A 20,299-nucleotide genomic window follows, 5' to 3' on the forward strand; every position below is an offset into this window, starting at 1 on the left:
AATGCACAAAGCATTGAATGTCACTGCATGAGTCAATTATTCTGGAGCACGGCAATGGACTCGGGTTACTCTTGACTTTGATGGTTTGTGTTTTTACCTACACTCTCAGATGCATGTGGAAGTAAATAATATTTATTACATAGTCGCCTAGCCTGCTAATTAAGCATTTTGGTTGGATTAGGGATTAATTATTCCTAATAACCACACAAAACAAGGTGCAATTATGTGGCAATAGACTTACAGTCTATCCAGCTTCACAGAGACTTTAATGAACTGAATCTAATTTTGAAGCCACACACCTTTTAGCCACTGTTGGCTTGCCTCACACCTTGATCTCATGGAGAAGCTCCCTGCATTTGCTGCCTGCTCTATCAGTCACTGGTAGTTAACTTTGAGAATGTGTAGATACTTAGTCTATTGCCCACAGGCAGTGATATTTAATGAAGGAAACTCTTCCGTCACACATTTTGGAGCAGACTAAACAACTGAGTGGCTCAGAGCTTCCTGTCACAGAAATAAAGCCCTGGAGTCCTAGATACCAAGGGAACCCAAGTGATGGGACTTATAGCTTGCCCAGATAATTGAGTATTGTACTCGCAAAAAGAAATTGCACCTTCATTTGTTTGTATTTTATGGAATGCATATATATAACAAGTGACTGCTTTTTCAGTTGAGAGCAGTCCCCAAGCTAGGTTGCTGCTTAATGTTTTGTTTGGTGCCTTCCCAGCATTGCTGGGGCCACAGGGTTATACTTAGAGTACTTGGAAGCTAATGCAGTGTCAAGGATTGAACCCTGGGCCTTCTGCATACCAGGCAAAGGATTCCACTTCTTTGAGCTAGCTCTCCAGCCCCAAGAGGTTCTGTTTAAATTATTTTTCCTTCAAATTTCCCTTTATTTCTTACTCTTCACTTGTATTATTCACCAGTTATTCACCTGTCACCACTAATCTTAAAGATTAGGCATAATTTCTCTTTTCCCCATCATATTCCAAATATCTGTATCTGTGGACAGTACAATAGTAATGTAACTTCCAAATAATAGCTTTTGGAAAAGCAGGCAGAGTTTCACTTGCTAATGAGCAAATTTGTGTATTAAAGTATATCAGTATTAAGTGCTAATGCGACTAGGGCAGGAGTGAATGACCTTTATAAAGTAGTATAAAGCTCGGCCATTAAAAGTGTGATAAGAGAGCTCTGGGCATGATTCAACCATGGGGAGAATTTGATATTCTTTGTAAAAGCTGTTTTTTGCAATAGAGGTGAATTTGTTTAAAGATGGATGCTAATGAACAAAATTTTCAGTTTTTATGATTATCATGGAGAAAGGGATATGTGATGTTCTCATACCCTTTGTTAGCTCAAAAGAACTTAGAATTCAGCCAGAAGGAATGTGGTGAGAAATGGTGCGTGAAGCTCAGATAATCTGAAAATCATAACCAGCTGTTAATTAGGTTATTAGACAAAGAGCTATCATAACTTGAACAATACCTGGTTCTGTGGTTTTCAACTTTTTTCACACTTGAAAATATTACTGGTGTGTGGACCAGGTTGAAAACTGCTGATGCAAACGACTTGATGAACCATGCTTTAAATTCTGTGGTCTGCTAAACTCTTGGGAAAATGAAGAAGAGCAACAAGGTGTAGTGTTTGGTTGGTTTTATTCAGTAGTATTCTGGCATCTAAATCTTGCCAAAATATTGAGGATATAGTGACAAAAGAGAACAGAAATTCTTTCCTTCATGAAGTTTTATGTGAAGACTGTTGATAATAAATTCACTCAGACCTATGCTGTCTACAGTTCTTACAGAATTTTGAATACTGTGTCTCAAAGATATATAGCTTTTCAAAAAGGTGTAGAAAATGATAGGTAAAGTCAATAAATGGACTTAAAACCTTGGAAAACTAAGGTTAAGAAGATTTGTGGGAAACTTGCTTGCTTTTTTTAAGCCCATGTTCTCTCTTGAACATGTATCTCTCTTTCCTCTGCTGTTTTCTTCCCAGCCCATGTTCTCTCTTGAACACATTTCTCCCCCTTCATCCCTCACCCCTCCATCCCCTCAACCTATCTCTAAATTTCTTTCAGTAAAAAATTTTTCTTTACATAAAAAGAAAACAAAAGATATGTGAAAAAGTCACAAGAGATGACAACAGATAATAGTTTGTTTGCGTTTAAGTGTCTAGAATTCGAGGATGGGAGAAAATTGTTTTGGAAGAAATCAAAGCAGCACATATTGATGTATGATAGGATATTTTACAGAAACGTATCACCATCCCTAGAGATAGTTGTGGCCTGAAAAATGTCACAGAAGTGTGTGAGATGAACTTAACGTTGCCAAGTTTAGTCATTAGATTGAGCATATATGGGGTTTGGCTTATGAAAACTGTCTATTACTGAAAGTAGTTGATTGTATATCACTGCTCTGCTTTGAAAACTAGTTTTTGTGCCACACATGGTAGTGCTTGGTGGTTAGTCACCCACCCAGTGCTCATGGTACTCAGGGGATGGTGTGGACTAGACTCTTGACCCCAGTATGCATATGATCAGGCTCAAGACCTTTGAAGCATCTTGTTTCAAAAAGTTATTGACCTCCTACTGTTAAACACTCTCAATCCAGAGACACAATATTTCTTATTTGTTCAGATATAAAACAGCTAAAACGGGACTTGCATCAACACCAGTGTTATATGCTCCTTATAGAAAAGCTGCTCAATCACTTTAGGCTATCTTTGCATTTTTAAAGGGGGGTAACTAAGTCTGTGTATATATTTCTTCCTCCCCTCACCTCCCCTCAACCCTGACCCACACAGGTTTCCTATGCTCGCCCAAGTTCAGCTTCTATCAGAGATGCAAATTTGTATGTCAGTGGGCTTCCGAAAACAATGACCCAGAAGGAATTGGAGCAGCTTTTTTCACAGTATGGACGCATCATTACTTCTCGTATTCTTGTTGACCAGGTCACTGGTAAGTAGACAACTGCCCTGGACAGTTTTTATGCTTTCTGACTGGCAGATTGTAAAATAATTCTCCCTTCGATTCTAGAACACAGTTAAGGTATATGTGGGCCAGGAAATGCAATTTTCTGCTGGAATTGTTCATAAATATGCATGGATAAAAATAGATTTTGGAGTGTAGAGAGCAAATTTGCGTCACTTCTACCCTGAAGGTGCAGGTTCGAAGCCTGTTTCATGGCTTATAATAAATTTACAGATGCTATAATCTTCATTTCCAAGCTGCTGCGTGATAAAAAACCCCATCCTGCTTATAAAGTATTAATAAACAATCTTATTTTTGTAAAAGCATAGTTTAATGCAGCAGTATGCAGCTCATCCTCCCAGGAAGAATTACATTACATAGACACTGATAATTGCTGTTAAGGCTATTTTCCAGTTCCATGCTGTGTTGTATAAGTAAGGATTTTGAGATTTTGAATGTTAAAGATGCATTTTCTGCCTAATATAACTTTTAACAGAACTGAAATAAAGACTACTATGATCATTATTAAAGCTTTTTTGTGTAAAGAAGCTCTTTTATCAAACACTATGAAAAAAGGCTAATATTGATTTGATTATGGATTTTTAAAAAGGCATACATTTCTATTATGAAAGTAATACCTTTTTTTAAAATTATTGAACAAAAGAAAAACATGGCAAGAGGGGAAATTCACCTACAGTGACATATATTCAGGTTTCATTAGGATTTTTCTGATTAAAATAGGCTATTTTTTATTCTTCTCTTTCCCTTACTCCTGTTCTCTTCTTTCCTCCCATCCTGCAAGTCCCTCCCTCCTCCAGTCAGGTATAATGGTAATATCTCGCAGATACATTGTGTATCATTTGCCTCCCCCACCCACCTCGCAGAATGTGGTGTATTAAACATGGAATGAACTCGGGCTGAATTTTAGTTTTTAATTTTTCAAGTGATAATTGGCTTTCGAGGAAGCTTTAGCCCTTGAGTTCTAGGGAAGAGAGATCTGCTATTCTATCCATGCTTGTAAGTATGGCCTGCAGACTCTGCTTTGTGAAAATACATATACAACATACAGAAAACACAGTATACAAAAATAAGGTTTTGTTCTTAGCAGCATTCATAATGTTCCCTATACATCCTCTGGGTATGTGTAGTTTCACATAACACTTTCGGTGGGACTAAATAGAAATCTCGGGCTAGCCGTCAGAGGAAACGGGTATCTTTGTTGCTATCAGAAAATATATTTTGTTTATATCACTCATGTTTTTTGTCAACTGAGTCATTCTTAAGGAGGGCAGATGAAATTTCAGCTGTAATACAGGAAACCCATCTCCTTTGTTTTTGTGTTGGGGCCGTACTTGGTAGTAGCTATTCCTGGAGCCTTAAGGGAATGGAGGTTCCTGGTGGGTGCTTAGGGACCATGCAGTGCTGAGGCTTCCAGCATGCACAACATGTACTCCAGCCTTTAAGCCATCTCCCTGGCTCCCTTTTTGTTTTGGTTTTTGTTTTGTAGAGTTCTTTCTCCTGCCCTGGAAATCTATCTCTGAATTATACGTCTTACAGTGATTCTCAGTGTGGTCCTGTACCTGCGTGTCAGCATCATTCCAGAGTCTGGCAAAATATGCTAATTCTTAGATTCCATCCAAAACCTAATGAATAAAAACACCGAGGGTGGACATTTTGCTAGGCGATTCCAGTTGTTCTAATACATGCCCAAGTTTGAAGACCACTAGTTTTAGTAATGCTTTCTCATGGAACAGTTAAATCCCAGGAGTTATTCTTTGTTGGAGTTAGTGGATAATTTAAAAGGATATATTTGCTATTATATCACATTGCACATGTATACTTTAGGGATTTCCAGGTAAAAGTCATTCACTTTCCTTAAATGAAAATCACAACCCTGTAATTCTGTCATTCATCCATCAGGTGGTAATAATGTGCAACAGATATATTTAAATAGAAAGGTACAGAGATGGGTGCTCTTTGAGATGACCGTTACAGATGATAAGGTTCATTTAGTATGATAAGGTTCACAGAATTTGCACCAGTATTCAAATAGCCCATCCTTTCTTTGAAGGTTCAAAAGAATCATTATGGTTTGGTGTATTTCCTCAGTTTATCTTTCTCAGTAATATCTCATTCTTTTTTTTTTCCACAATTATATTCTTGGAATCATGTAGACTTTTCTAGCTACTTGCTCCAAGCTGCTACTTCAAGTACCAGTTTGCAAGAAAACATTTACATGCAGCTACTCATCATGCATTCAAACTTAATGAATGAGTTGGGTTACCTTCTTCTTTTTTTCAAAAGCTGCCGTTATTTGGCCATTTTTATGTTTTCCCGTTCTTGTCTCTCAGAGTAGAAGCCACGAGAGAAAGAATGGCATTCCATAGTTTGGAGCAGTGCTGCAAAAGCTGAAAAGCTTTGAGGATTTACTCTCATTTTGTTGATTTTTCAAATATGGGTCTTTTTTTCCTCATCCCCCCCCCCATATAAATGTTATTTCTATATTTAAGTATAGTCAGTTAGAAGTAGTAAAGAAGATTCAGGGAACTAGAAAGGCCTCTTTTTCTGATTCCCTGAATGTTCTGAAAAAAAAAAAAAAGGACACATTCTTAAAAGGGGTACTATCCTGTATAATATTTAAATTTGAATAAGAAATAGTATACTGCATATTTTTAAGTTGAATTTATTACTTAAAAACTTAGCTTGAATACATCTTTCTACCATTATTGCATGTATTTTTAATATAGCCTTTTATCAAATGCTTAACTCAGTTCTCTTTGTTACAAAAAAAAGTACTCTTCGTTTCTATTTCTTGTTCAACTGCCTAATTTGAAAAATAGAACTCAGATAAAATGCAGACATTACTAAAGAGAGAGTATGGTAGGGAGGGATGAAAGCAAGAGAGAGAAAATATGGACATTCTTATGTATTTTCTCTTCTTGACTTACTGGTTGGCATGTGATAATAAGCGTTTAACTTTGTATAGCTGACTTAATGCATTAAAAAGATTAAAAATTGAAATTCTAACCTAAATGATGCTAACTTAGGATGAATCTTTTCCTTCTGTATAAATTTGCAGCAGATGTTTTATATGGATGAAAATGTGTTCCTGAAAAGGGGAAAAATCATTTTCTTTTCTTCTCCCCTTCCTTTTCACTTCCTCTTTCCCACTCCTACTATAGGCATATCAAGGGGTGTAGGGTTCATTCGATTTGACAAGCGGATTGAGGCAGAAGAAGCTATCAAAGGCCTAAATGGCCAGAAACCTCCCGGTGCCACTGAGCCAATCACTGTAAAGTTTGCTAATAATCCAAGCCAAAAAACAAATCAGGCCATCCTTTCCCAGCTGTACCAGTCTCCAAACAGAAGGTATCCAGGACCTCTAGCTCAGCAGGCACAGCGTTTTAGGTAAGTCTGATCTGGTTCTTATGCCCAGCTACTGAATTCAGAATTGTTAGGTTCCCTATCCTGTACTCTTATTGACAGACTTTCCAGTTTGCTGTTTATCGTTCCTATTGTTTTTCATACCAACAGAGAAAAACCACTTGGGGAATGATGTCTTAATCTCCTATTGAAAGTGGGACCAAAAGGATAGAGCCCTGCAGCAGTGGGTTTTCAACTGGGGTCATTTTGCCCCTTGGGGACATTAGGTCACTTTTTCTGCAGGCATTTATGGGGGTATTACTTGGGTGGAAGGTACTACGAGCTTTCAGTGAGTAGAGTTTAGCAACACCACTAAATATCCTGACGTGTACAACATAGCTGCACCAGCGGCCAGTCTTGGGCATAGAAGCCCTGATGTTGAGAAACTTGGATAGATTCACAACCTTACCTGTTTCCAGTGCTTCTGATTTCCCCTTGCTTGTTCTGTTTTTTAGATTTTTTTTCATGATAGGATTTTTCACCCCATTTTTTGGGTCAAATATCTTTGGTTACTTTGTTTTTATAATATGTGGACCATTAAGGGTATATATAATTTCTGCAATAAGTTGTTTCTACAAATGGGTCCTTTTCTCTGAAAAAAAATTATTTTCCTTATAATTTAGAGTATAGTAGAAAGGCCCAGATAGTAACGACTTTAGGCTTTGTATGACACAGTCTGTTGCATAGAGATGCCTTTAAAATTAATGAGACATCTTAAAAATGGCAAAACCATTCTTAGCTTCTAGGCTATTCAGATAGTTTAGATTTGGCTGTGGGTGGTGTTTTCTGATTTCTATATAGTTCCAAAGAATAGCCTTATATCTTTAGCTCAGAAGCATTCTATCTCATAGAGAAGTGAATCCCAATCTTTGAAATTTCATTCTAATCCTGGGATAGTAACCAGACCCAAGAATGATTTAAAAAAAATGATCCCAATTTGCAAGTGAGAATAGTGACTTTGTACAATAGAGCTTTTGGTTTTATAAACAGTCACTCAGTTTTTATTTTCCAGAGCACTTTTGTATTCTTTTCTTGCCATATGGTATATACAACAGTCATAACGCTGTCTAACTCCTTTGGTATTTTTTTTACAAATGTATGTATATTAGTTTTATTTTCTTACTAGAGCAGGCTAGTTAATTAGCAGAAATAGAGTCACAGGGGAAAATGAATAAGGAGTAAAATGCTTTCTACTTTAAGTCACATACATTTTTTTAATCAGGACGTTAATGTTCTGAAAAGCATATAGATAGGAATAGTCAAATACTTTAAAAATATCAGTTACAGGGGCTGGAGCGATAGCACAGCGGGTAGGGCATTTGCCTTGCATGCGGCAGACCCGGATTCGATTCCCAGTATCCCATATGTGGGATGGTGTCCCCTGGGCACAACTAGGAGTAGTTCCTGAGTGAAGAGCTAGCAGTAACCCCTGAGCATCGCCGGGTGTGACCCAAAAAAAGAAAAATCAATTGCATTACTTGAGGTATGAGAGAAACATTTGTCACTGACATGACATTCTGAATGATGGACTTAGTCCCGGAAAAAGAAAACGTGGCACTCTCAGTAGACCACATTTGAAATTAGAGATTTTGGTTGGTTTGGGGACTACACCCACAAGTTTTCAGGAGTCACTCCACACTTTGGGGCTTTATGCAGTGCAGACTTATGAGCCAGGGTTGGTTGCATGTAAGGCAAAGCACACTAATCCCTGCACTGTTTTTCTAGCCTTGAAACTAAATTTGGAAGTACCTGTCTAGGTACCCAGCTGATGAATCTTTTGCTCACTTCACCATTGCTTTATCTTTGCCAGGAAAAATACCAGCAGAAAAGAAACCCCATCACTTTTCACTCTGTAGAGTGGTTATGGTGTTTGAACTGGAGGGGAGAAATGCTTCAGGCTGCTTGTTTACTGGCCCTGATGGAGTAAAAAGTAGAGCTTACAACTCTATATTTAGTACACCTATATGTCAGGTTTCCCGTATGGCATATTCTTAAGTAAATTACATAAACACAGTTGCATGCACACACACTTAGTAACTTTAGAACTTTTTGAAGCCTAGCAAAATATATATTATTTAAATATGTTTATACTAATAACTTTAGGACTTTTTGAAACAGGAAAAATACTGAGCTTAGAAGCAAGCTTAAAAGTACTAATTTAAACAGTTTAAAACTATAAAAAAATTTAAAGTTAGCAGGTAGCTAGCTGCCTTTAAGTTGTTAGATTTTTTTTGTTTGTTTTCTGATGTAAGCTCTGTCTTATGGTAGTTATTAAGGAAACTTCTATTCTTAGAATCAAGATTGAATTCAAAGGAAGATTGGGCAAGAGGACTAAACTGGACTAAACTTCAGAATACCCTATTATTGAAATGGCAAGGAATGTAGGTGACTCAAATATTAGAGTCTTTGATAACTTGTATTGTCTTTCAATTCCTTCTAGCTCTTTCTATTGGTGGTGGTGGTGGTGTGTACAAATCTATAGGATGTTGTGGTCAAATGTAATTTAAAAATATCTACTGCCTTCATCTTATCATTAACTTCAAAATTCCTCCTTCACTATTCCAGAAAGAAATTCTGGGAAAAAGAAATAAGTTGTCCGGGCTGGAGTGATAGTTCAGTGGATAAGGTGCTTATCTTCCACACAGTCTCCCTATGTCATTCCCTGAGCCCAGGAGGGATTCCACCAGGAGAGATCCCACCAGGAGTGATCACTGAGTCTAGAGCCAGGAGTAAGCCCTGAGCACCACTGGATGTGGCCCCCAAATAAACAAGCAAAAATAAATGAGTTGTATTTTATAAGGGAATTCTGGTTTCAGAAACTGAGGGATGATTTTAATTTGTTTTTCCTTCAGATTCCTAACTAGTCTCAGCTCCTCACTCCCCACCTAAAATAGAACCTAAGCATTGAACTTAGTGAAGAAGGTAGTTAATCGGCACTGGAGTGATAGCACAGCGGGTAGGGCATTTGCCTTGCACTTGGCCAACCGGGGTTGATTCCCAGCATCCCATATGATCCCTCGAGCACCACCAGGAGTGATTCCTTAGTGCAGAGCCAGGAGTAACCCCGAGCATCGCTGGGTGTGACCCAAAAAGCAAAAACTAACTAAATAAATTTAAAAAGGTAGTTGATCTGGAATTGAATTTTAGAAGAAATTGAGAACCTTAATTCTTAAGGTTCTCTAGACTTATTAAGTAAAATTTGAGGTCTCTTTGATTGAGTTTCTCTAATATCTTTAAAACATTGACTTTCATAAGCCTGGGGTGGCGGTAGGGGCTGGGGGAAACTCAAAGACCTAGTGTCTGTGCTCGGCATGTGGGAAGCCTGGGGTCAGTCATAGATCAGAGCGCCTCTGAGAATGAACCTATGCGTTGGCCAGAGTAACCTCTGAGCATTGCTGGGTGAGACCCCAAATCAAACAAACAAAACCTAGATTTTATTAATTGTTTCTTTGCTCTTGCATAGTTTAGGTCTATTTTACTACACAAATATTTTGTTTAATGATTTTGTGCTAATGCTTTCAGCTTTGGGCTGATCACTTTCCAACTCTTAAACTTTTAACTCTACATTTCTATATTAGTATCTTAGGATTTGACAGATATTGAAGAATGGTTTATAAATATAATGCTAGTCAAGGATATTTTTAATATTCATGACATCCACCAAATCTTTCAAGATTTAAAATGTAGCGTATTATAAGGGTTAATTTCAAAAGTAGGTTTGAGGCTTATGACTCAGTCAACCCATGTGAATAATTAGAGTTATTTAAATATAAGTGCTGCTGATCTAAAATGCTTATTTAATAGACTACAGCTTTCAAAAAAGGAGGTCAATCTTATTTATTTGGATGGATAGTGTATTTGAAGCCCCTTTTGCATATTCTTGGAATGTGGTATCTGGATTAAATTTTTAACCAGATTTTTTGGTGTATTTTCTTCTGCTGTAGCAGCTTTAATTTTACTGTGATCAAGTCTAATGGCTTGTGTGCCTGCTTTTGTAAGTTTTTACTCATTTTTAATGGAAATCTTTAGGTCAACATTTATTTATTAAATTTAAATTGATACTGGTTGCACATTTACAAATCTTTCTGGAAGAAACTAGTAATAATTACTCTTGAATAGTACTACTTTTTCTCAGAGGGTAGGTGATACCATCTAATTGAATAAGTTCAAGTATGTATATTATGGTTTAACTTCAAAGCATATCTTGAATGGTGCTTAAAGTGTTTTGAGGACGTTTATTTTTAGGCTTCAGAACTTTATTTTGATATCAACTAATCTTTACTTTTTAAACTTAATTTACTTCACATATTTACATATGGGCACTTATATATTATTGTCAGTTAGATTTTGTGGAAATCAGGCAAGTATTTTCTTTTTATTCTCATAAACAGCTATGAGAATAAAATGAGAAAACTTTACTTAATATATACTTCTACTCCAAATATAAAAGTTAATAGTATGATGGGGCTGGAGTGATAGCACAGCGGGTAGGGCATTTGCCTTGCACGCGGCTGACCTGGGTTCGAATCCCAGCATCCCATATCGTCCCCTGAGCACCGCAAGGGGTGATTCCTGAGTGCATGAGCCAGGAGTGACCCCTGTGCATCGCCGGGTGTGACCCAAAAAAAAGAAAAAAAAAGTTAATAGTATGAGTTGTATTTCTCATAACAGTAAAATATTGCATATGTATTTTAATAAATTTTATGCGTTAGAGTTGTATTATTATACTCACTACCTTAAAAACCATAATCAAATGGAGAAAAAAAAGAATAAAGATAAAATAAATGTTAACATTTAAGGTTGAAATCAGCATGTTAAACATCCTGTTAATTATGATGCTGATTGGCTTGATATTTAGCCAGAAAGATTCTTTATAGCTCATATGCCTTTAAAGGGCCAGAGACACAGTATAAGAGTTAAGGCACTTGCTTTGCATACAGCCCGCCCCAGTGTATTGCCGTCATTGCATAGTTCCCTGAGCACTTCCAGGAATGACCCCTGAGCAGAGAGCAGGGAGTAGACCGCAGGGTATGGCCCAGATACCCCCTCACAGTATGTACCTCTAAATCAAGATTTAGAAATGTAGATTTTTATAGTTTTAATTTGTCTGATTCCATGTGAGACCTATGGATTGTTTTGTGTTTAGCTTCATAATGTGTCTTATACTAATAATCCACTATCCGTCCTTTATCTGGTCTTCTTTTACCAGTGCTAGCTTCACTTTGCTGCAGACAACAGTATTTGTGATGAACTCATCATTTCTGCAGGAATCATTTTGAAACTAGTACTTCTTTGAAGATTATTTTAATAAAATCTAGATTTCCCAATTTAATTCTCCAAATCCACTTCCTGTGTCTCTTATGAAAATGGATCTCTTCTAACCTAAACAGAGGTGACAGAGGCACTATCCTTTTGAGAATTGCCTGGTGTAGGCGACAGAGCGATGGTCCAGGGGTCATGGCTGCATGCCTTGCAAGCTGCCAACCCGCTTTCATCCCCAGCACTGCGTGGCCACAGCAGTGAATGCTGTCTCATAAACTGCCAAGCCCTCTCGGAGCAGTACAGGTGGTTCCTGTGTGCTTCAAGGGCCCACACAGCATCTCAGTTCCTTTTGCATTGTTAGGTGAGAAGCTGGGAGGGGTCAGCTGGACAAGGCCAGCTGGAAGAGAAGCTGGGAGGGGCTCTGGGATCCCTGAGCACCACGTGGAAAGCACCCTCCTCCCCAAAAGAGAACCGCTCAGTGTTTCTTCAGCAGAGTACATGGCACATAGATACGGAGTGATGAAGAAATGGGTGTGAGGCATAGATTAAATCACGGTAAAGGACTTTTGTTTTTTACGAAGCAAGGTAGTTTTTACTGAAACTCATTTAGGAAGATATGGGGGGAGAAAGGGAGAAGTACATGTTCCAGAGTGGAAATAAGCAAAGCAACAGAGACATGCAAGCAAGAAATGTTGTCAGGAGAGAACATGGCTTGGACAGCAATCCTTCAGTAAAGTTCTTTAATTTTAAAATATATTTGAGAGACCTTGACATTTGCTGGACTATAGTACATCCTTATGTACCCATGCCCCTGGGTCATTCTGAAGGTTATTAACTTGGTCACCTGTAAAAATTGGCATGCATTTTTATATGACCACAAGTGAAAGGTGACTGTCTTTAACTCTGGGTCAACCTAGTAAGGATGTGTCATCCTGGACAGATCCTGGACAGTACTGGTCCTCCTGCCTGAGCTCAGACTAACCACTGACATCAGCTAAAGCAAAATACATCAGTTTTCTTTTATCACTTTCACCTAGTTCATAGTTTTCCAACTGCTTTAAGGTGCATGGGGACTGGAGAGATAGTACAGCAGGTTAAAACTCTTGCCTTCCATAAGGCGGACCCGAGTTGACCCCCCTAGTACTCCACATCATCCCCCAAGCACCATTAGGAGTTATCTGAGTAAAGAGCCAGAAGTAAGCCCTTAACACTTCTGGTGTGGCCCCCCAAACAAATAGGCACTTGGAGCACATAGTTTCCATTAGCACCTTCTGCCTAGTCCCCGTTCTTGTGTGAAACCCATGTTATGAGGCAGTGAGAGCAGGGGAATCTTCTAGGATCACCTCCCTGCAAGCTCAGGGTTTTTAGCACTGCCTGGACCCTGTTTCTTGGGTCTGATTCTCTTCCTTCCTCTCTTTACAGTTGAAGGAGAGATCATTTGGAATTATTTCCAAGTATTTTGATTTTCACTAAAATAAGAAATGAATGGTTCACCATGGACTCAGTTTCAATTGAGGATAAATCCATGGACTCACAAGGGATTTCACAAGTAGACAGGCATAAAGCACACTGGAGCACCTTCAGAAATATAGTAAAAAAGTACAAGTCCTACGGCTATTCTAGGATGAAGGGGAGGATGAGATATGTCTCCCATAATACTCTAATGAAGAGTGCAATTCACTTCTGAAGCAGGGGTGGTTTTCCATCTAATCTTGAAAATGCTGCAAAAATTGTGAGATTCTGCGGAACATTGTTTAGTTGTCCTACATTGCTGGTGTTGGAGTGTGAGAGTATTTCCCAGTACCCATTAATGGACACAGGTAGTTGAACTCTTTTGAGTTCATCAGTAATATACCTATGCCTATGTGTCTTTCAGCCGCTTCAGAAGGAGACATCAGTATATACTATTATCTTCTGTAGGTGTAATATGCCATATGCTGACCTGTCCAGAAATTGTATGAAATACTCTCTATCACATTGCATAATGGTTAGTGATACTGATAGTGTAGAGCCTTTATTTATGTTATAGCCTTTATTTTTTTAACCATCAAAACATCCATGGCTATACTTCTCAGTGCTGCAAAAAAACAAAATTCTCCCTCCTCCTCTTTTCACCCATATGCTCTCAGAGGTGCCATCCTGACGAGGCAGTGGAAGTTTGAGGACTTCTTGTCATTTCGATTTGTTTTTTTCCTTACACTTTGCATGCTATTAGCTTAGTTCTTCATCTTATTTCAAATTTTTAAAAAAAATATACAATAATACCAGAAGTGGTTGGAAGCAGGAAGATTGTTATTCAGATTCCAGAAGACCAGGAAGAGTTGGTTCTTAGCTTGTATAAAACCAGGAGTTGCTTTTTTGATGTGTATTCAAAAAGAGCCTTACTTGTTGCCACAGATGAGCCCACCTGGTTGAGTTAGTTTTCAAACATACTTTTCAGAGGTGCTAAGAGAAAAGAAAAAATGGTTTCTCTCTGACTCAGAGATTGACGTGGATCGTGCTGACCCAAGGTTGTGGCACTTGAAGGTAGTTATGAGGCAAGTGTATTAAATTGCGCCCCCCTCCTCTAAACAAATGTAAGTAATTGGTATGCACTGTGATATGACGTCTGGGTAATCTCTATGAGACACATTGAGCAGGAAGAATAGACTACCATCAAATCATTTAAACTTTTGAAATAAAGAGGTGGAGAATTTTAAGGGATACGATCCTGGCCCCAGTTATTTTGTTGTTGTTTTGTTTAGGAGACACACTCTCCAGTGCTTAGAGACTGCTACCAGTTTTATACTCAGAGTTGTTCTGGGTCATGCTGGGGGACCATGTGACAAAATTGAACCCAGGCCTCTCATATGCAAAGCAGGTGCTCAGTGAGTTAATCTGTGTCTCTAGCCCCCAAGGACTTTGAGAACTTTTTTTTCCTTTCAAAGCTCCAGAGAGAAGCTTACAGAGAAGCTACAGAGAGAAGCTTTCTGACTTTGTCGACTTTGAGTAGGGTTTCACTTCTTATAGTATAACCTAAATACATCAGCAGGTTTGGGGTCTGACCTCACTTTGTCGCACTTATAGCAGTGAGAATATCTATGGCCCTTCCTCAAGTATGTTAAGAGGTTTAGCTGAAGCAGGTAATCTGTAACTTTCTATCTGTAATAGGATCGTCATGATTTAAGAAATAAAAGTCCTTAAAAGTCAGGAAAGTTAAATTTAAATAGATGAAAAATTTTGCGTAGTTTTACTATTGCTGTCACAGTTTTGTAAACTAAATTTGTGTGCCTTAGTATGTTTAGGAACCAATAGAGTTAAGAAAGTTCAAAGTTGTAATGAAATACATGTAGATACAGGCAGAACACTTAGAAATCAGCCTGGCAGAAGGAAAGGACCCAGGATTCATACATAAACTATTCCAAAGGCTCTCTGATGGCATCTCTGAACATTTTTCTCTGATAGCCACCAGTTTTTCACCTGCATTGACACCAAGTCTTAGAGAGGTCCATGGTACCATCGAAGAGCTAGTGCCCTCTGATGATGGATACCAACTCTCAGTAATATGAGAAAAGACTTGATGTTTTGAGTGAATATACAGATATCCCCTTGGAAGATGGCAGTAACAAGCCCAACTTTCTTGAACATAAAGGGGAAAATTAAGAACTGAAGTTTGCTAAATGTGTGTTTTGCAGGTTGGACAATCTGCTCAATATGGCTTATGGAGTAAAGAGGTAATGATAGAGGTTCATAATACTCATAATCCCTTCCCATAATTAGTTTCTTTGATTTGGGGGAGTGACATCCCTCTTAAGTTTTTGTTGGGTTTTCTTTTGCATGTACAGACCTAATGAAAAACTGCTTTTGGAAGCACGATTTATTTGAGAAATATTTTATACCACTGGATGCCACCTGGTCTTAAAAAGATCTTTTTTTGTTTTATATCACATTGAGACATTTGTAGCATGTTTATGTATGTGTTGGTCTCCCCACCCCAGATTCTGCTTAATTTATGAAGCCAGCCCTCAATATAGTTCTGATATAGCAGAGTATGACCATTTCATAACATTATTACTATGATAGCATAGCATGTGACTGCAAAACACAGACTTGGGTTGAAACATCAAGTAGATTATCTGTGGCGGGAGGGTAGTTGATAAAATCCTTGGGATGAGAAAAAGAGATACTCCATTGCTATAACCAGCCTCTATTTCTGTTGTGTGTGTGTGTGTCTGTGTTTTTCCTATTCTGTTTAGTAGGTTTTCTCCAATGACCATTGATGGAATGACCAGTTTGGCTGGAATTAATATCCCCGGGCACCCCGGAACAGGGTGGTGTATTTTTGTGTACAACCTGGCTCCCGATGCAGATGAGAGTATCCTGTGGCAAATGTTTGGGCCTTTTGGAGCTGTCACCAACGTGAAGGTCATCCGTGACTTTAACACCAATAAATGCAAAGGTTTTGGATTTGTGACTATGACAAACTATGACGAGGCAGCTATGGCGATAGCTAGCCTCAATGGATACCGTCTGGGGGACAGAGTCCTGCAGGTCTCCTTTAAGACAAACAAAACGCACAAAGCCTAATGAGCTCTTGTCCTCAGTCCATTTCTATATGAAAACTATACAACAAAGGCAAGTTAAGAGAAACTTTATACATTAGTAAATGTCTTTGTAAGTCAGTGTTGAGATGGGGATAAAACGACTACTTAGCATCCTAAGAAATATGTGAGATTTTTTATTGCTAGTATTTGAATTAAAACTTCTTAAATATCTTTTATGTTTGAATATGGACAAGAGGTACAGGGTTTTTACCTGTCACATTGCATTCTATTGCCTTCTTTGAAGAAGGTGGACCTTTTAAAGTGTTTCAGCTAAGGGAAGACATTTCTTTTCTTTTTACATAACTGCCTTGAACCTGTGAGTAAATATTGAGGCTTTGTGTTGTAATTCTTCAGTTGGTTGTGTCTTTCCCCCCCACCCCCCCTTTTTTTTTCTTTTTCTGATTAGCTTTGTGTTTGGTTTACATTTAAACATTGTTGTTATGTATAAGAAAAGTATTTTGAAGTTTACATTTTTATTTATGAAGTTAAAAACAATATTTATTTTGTAATTATGATTTGGGTTTGGGGAAGGGGGGGGCTACATTATAAACGCTTATTGTAAGAATACTGGAGAACTTTTCGTAAAGCAGTACCTTGCCAAAGAGATAAGAGCCTCTTTGATGTGGGTTTAAAAAAAGCATCTATTTTTATAAAAAAGAAAATTTGGAGAAACTTTTTACTGGTCCTGGAACAAATATTTTGACTTGAATACTTTGAGAAATCTCTTCATATGACACCTAGTGAGCTTTTAAAATTTACCAGGAAATTTGCAGCGGTTGGAAAATTTAGAAAGATTTATGATGTAGAAATGCTTTTGAGATCTTTGTATGAAAGGAATAGAATCAATGGTGAAACACTGCTGGTTTCATTTTTGTAATCACCAGTGGAGTGTCTGATCATCCTGGTTATTATGTGATAGGCGGCTCACATTGATTTGTGATTTTGAAACAAAAAAAAATTTACAAAAGAATATATAAGAGCAGGCAAGAAATTTAAATTACCAAGAGATGGGGGAAAATCTGTTCTTCCTAAAGAAATCCCTTCAGATAGAGCTCATGGTGTTTAGTGATGTACTTGCAGTATTGTTTGAAGAATTGTTTTGTCTTAAGGATAAAAAGATGTTGCACATGATTTGTACTGCAGCAAATCGGCAAAAAATGATCTGAGTTGGATATATTTGAAGGTTTTTTGAAAGTTATGTTCAAGGCTAACACCTGAGCTTTGTGTAATGTAAATAAGACCTTGTGTTTATGAACCTTTCAGCTAATTTGATTTTTTTTTCCCTTACATGCCAAGTGATGTTCAGGTTTTGAATGTTTTTGTATCAGTTTTTTCCTTTGTAAATGGCATTAACATTGTTACTTGAGGTCTTGCTTAATCACTTTCGTTGTCCTGAGGACTTGAATTTACAGTGCATCAGATTTGTTGCTAATTTTGTCTGTAGATAGTCTAGCTTCAGCTGTTTATGGTGATGCTACATTTTCATTTATAAATATGTTTGTGGTAAAAAAATGAGTATAACCATAGGTTTTGAACAAATTTCCTTACATTTTTCATACAAAAATCATAAATATCTGTATGCTATTGAAATTTAACTTTGTATGATGCTTAAACCACTATTTGGGGAAATAATAAAATAAGTCTTTACCATGTATGAAAGAAATTTTAAAAAATACAAAATATTTTCTGATTAGCATCTAGCTTATATTAAATTTTCAAAAAAGCTGAAGGTAAAAATACCTTCATCAGGATGCACTGAGAACTATATAGTTACGTCCTGCTTTTTGTATAAACTGAGATGCTCACATGCTTCCCCTTAGAACAGGCAGTGTGCTATGCATAACATAGTTGTACATTATCTTTGCGGTTGCGTTGAGTTTATTTTTTATTATTTAAAATTGTAGTTATAAAAATTTTCAGTATAGTACAGTACATATACTGTGAGGCGCGTGCTAAAGTGAATAAGCGAGTTTTCATGCTGACCCACTCAATGCTATTCAGAAATCAATTGGCTTAGCACTTTCTCATATCCTTAGGTGCATTTAGATTGTCAGTTAACCTTCTGCGTTTAAAAAAAAAAAAAGCTAAAAAACAAAATACATGTATATACTTAAAAAAAATAAGGTTTCCCTCATGGGAAAACAGCAGCTACATGCTTCTTTCCTATACTACTGTAGCAAACCAAGGCATTGATGAGAGGGCATGCAAATTGTGCTTCACTTTACAGTGTTTATCAGAGCACTTAATAAAATGTAAGGCTGGTATTTATTTGAAGTTGTACAGTAAGACTTAATTCACATCTGTTGGAATAGAAAATATATTCTGTTGAGTATTTAAGAGGCTGTACATGTTTTCTTTTGTGTTTGGATTCTTTGTACTTTTTCATGTTCAGTACATCAATAAACAAAGTTGAAGGGAAAGAACAGTGTGGTGAGTAGGTCTTTATACACAATTTGGGGGCTCCTGTACCCAGTCTAGTAAACTTGACTTCTTGAACTAAAAAGTTCCCTCCGAGCTTTAGTTGAAAGCCATGTTATCGTAAGTAAAAAATCCCCCAAAAGCATGTCAACTCAAGTAGAATGGGCACAGAAAATTTTTGGATGACAACTTTTGATTAGTTAGCTTTCAAATATTACTTTCTTTTTTGATGAGTAAGTTTTATAGGAATACTTGCTTTTATCTGCACTTTTGGTATTTGCATAATTTGATATTGAAATCATTCTTTAGTCTTGATTTAATAAGCTTTGACCCTTTTTTCAAGTGGGAATTTTCCTTACACATTTACTTGAGCTGAAAAAAAAAATGGAGGATAACTTACCTGCTTCCCATTTTGGCACAATTTAATTCACTTACTGGGTTGTTGGTATGTGAGGCCAATTTTTTGCCCAACTGCCAGGTATCAGAACTCTTCTTTAAAACTGTAAAATACATTTTTCTTAGGTTTGAGTTGATACATATAGTAGTAGTACATGTGTATAAACCATACATTGTACCTATCTTATGTTTTACTTTCCTGTGGAGTTCATTTTTTACACTTGGCTCAGTTTTTGTGTAACATAGGACAGCTCTGTGGCGGGAGAAAAATATTTCTTGCAATCTTTTATTTTAACAAGAATTCTATTTCTGTGAACTTAAGAAAATTTGATATAATGATGAAGTTACTTTTTTCTTTTAAACAAAGTATACTAAGTGGCTTTTTCTAATTTGATTTTATCTGTCAACTTTTTTATTTTTTTGCTAAAAAGCCATTTCAAAAGCAATTTTCCTGAATTCACAGCTTAGTAGTCAAGAGCTTAACTGAGTGAAAGACAATTCCTTTCTTCCAACATGCAATTAATCTCAGATCTCCATGCTCCCTTCTTTATTATGTGAATTTAATACTCTAATTTCTGGTGTTGGAACATCCTCCCCACTACCTCTCTCCTCTTGCATGCTTATCAGTATTTTGACTGGCTTGCTTGTCAGCAGTTCTTTTATATTTGAGCACTTGGTGGGAAAATTTGCAGTAAAAGAGATGTGAAACTGCTGCTCTGCCTTTTTCCTTCTAATATTTTCTCACTTTATACTTGCAAGTAATCTAAACCATATCAAAATCAAGTGTGAGAGTGACCAACCAAAAAATGTAAGCATAAAATCACTTAATGTTACTTTAACTTCAGGAAAAGTACTGTAACTTTAATTTTTAAAAGTAAACATTGCCAGATTCCTTATTAAGAGCATCTAAAATAAATTGTAGTAGAAACTTATGACTTCCTTGCTCCAAGATTTACCTAGAGTATGAAAATGCACATATCTTAACAATAAATGCATTGACATTTTAACACGCTTTCAGGAGAATGCATACTTTAACTGCGTAAGCAATATCCTATGCTCTCCCCTCCAAAATTTACAGTTTTTATCCTTGTGCCACTGTTCCCACACTGGAAGAAATAGGGGAGGAAAACAGAAATAAAAATCATAACAAAAATCATAACAAAAGTATTATTTGAAGAGCACTTAGAGCCTTAGTTGTTCCAGTGATCGGCTCCTTTTTCTCTCACAGTATGCTTTGCACTCT

General features: G+C 37.2%; 1 protein-coding gene across 20 annotated transcripts in view; it reads left to right on the plus strand.

Annotated features, from left to right (window-relative positions):
* The window catches only part of ELAVL2 (ELAV like RNA binding protein 2), a 176,546-nt gene extending 157,881 nt beyond the window's left edge, over window positions 1-18,665 (plus strand). For 17 of the 20 annotated variants that reach the window (XM_055137408.1, XM_055137380.1, XM_055137384.1 and 14 more), the window contains 4 exons: window positions 2,809-2,962; window positions 6,157-6,382; window positions 15,334-15,372; window positions 15,895-18,665. In XM_055137408.1, the coding sequence (XP_054993383.1) occupies window positions 2,809-2,962; window positions 6,157-6,382; window positions 15,334-15,372; window positions 15,895-16,225 (750 nt within the window). In that variant the 3' untranslated portion in view covers window positions 16,226-18,665. The remainder of the gene's footprint in view (window positions 1-2,808; window positions 2,963-6,156; window positions 6,383-15,333; window positions 15,373-15,894) is intronic. The other 3 variants (XM_012936057.2, XM_055137345.1, XM_012936069.2) reach the window with 2 other exon arrangements.
* Window positions 18,666-20,299: the final 1,634 nt, after the last annotated feature.

This window comes from Sorex araneus, chromosome 1 (genome assembly GCF_027595985.1).
Source record: "Sorex araneus isolate mSorAra2 chromosome 1, mSorAra2.pri, whole genome shotgun sequence".
Taxonomy (NCBI): domain Eukaryota; kingdom Metazoa; phylum Chordata; class Mammalia; order Eulipotyphla; family Soricidae; genus Sorex; species Sorex araneus.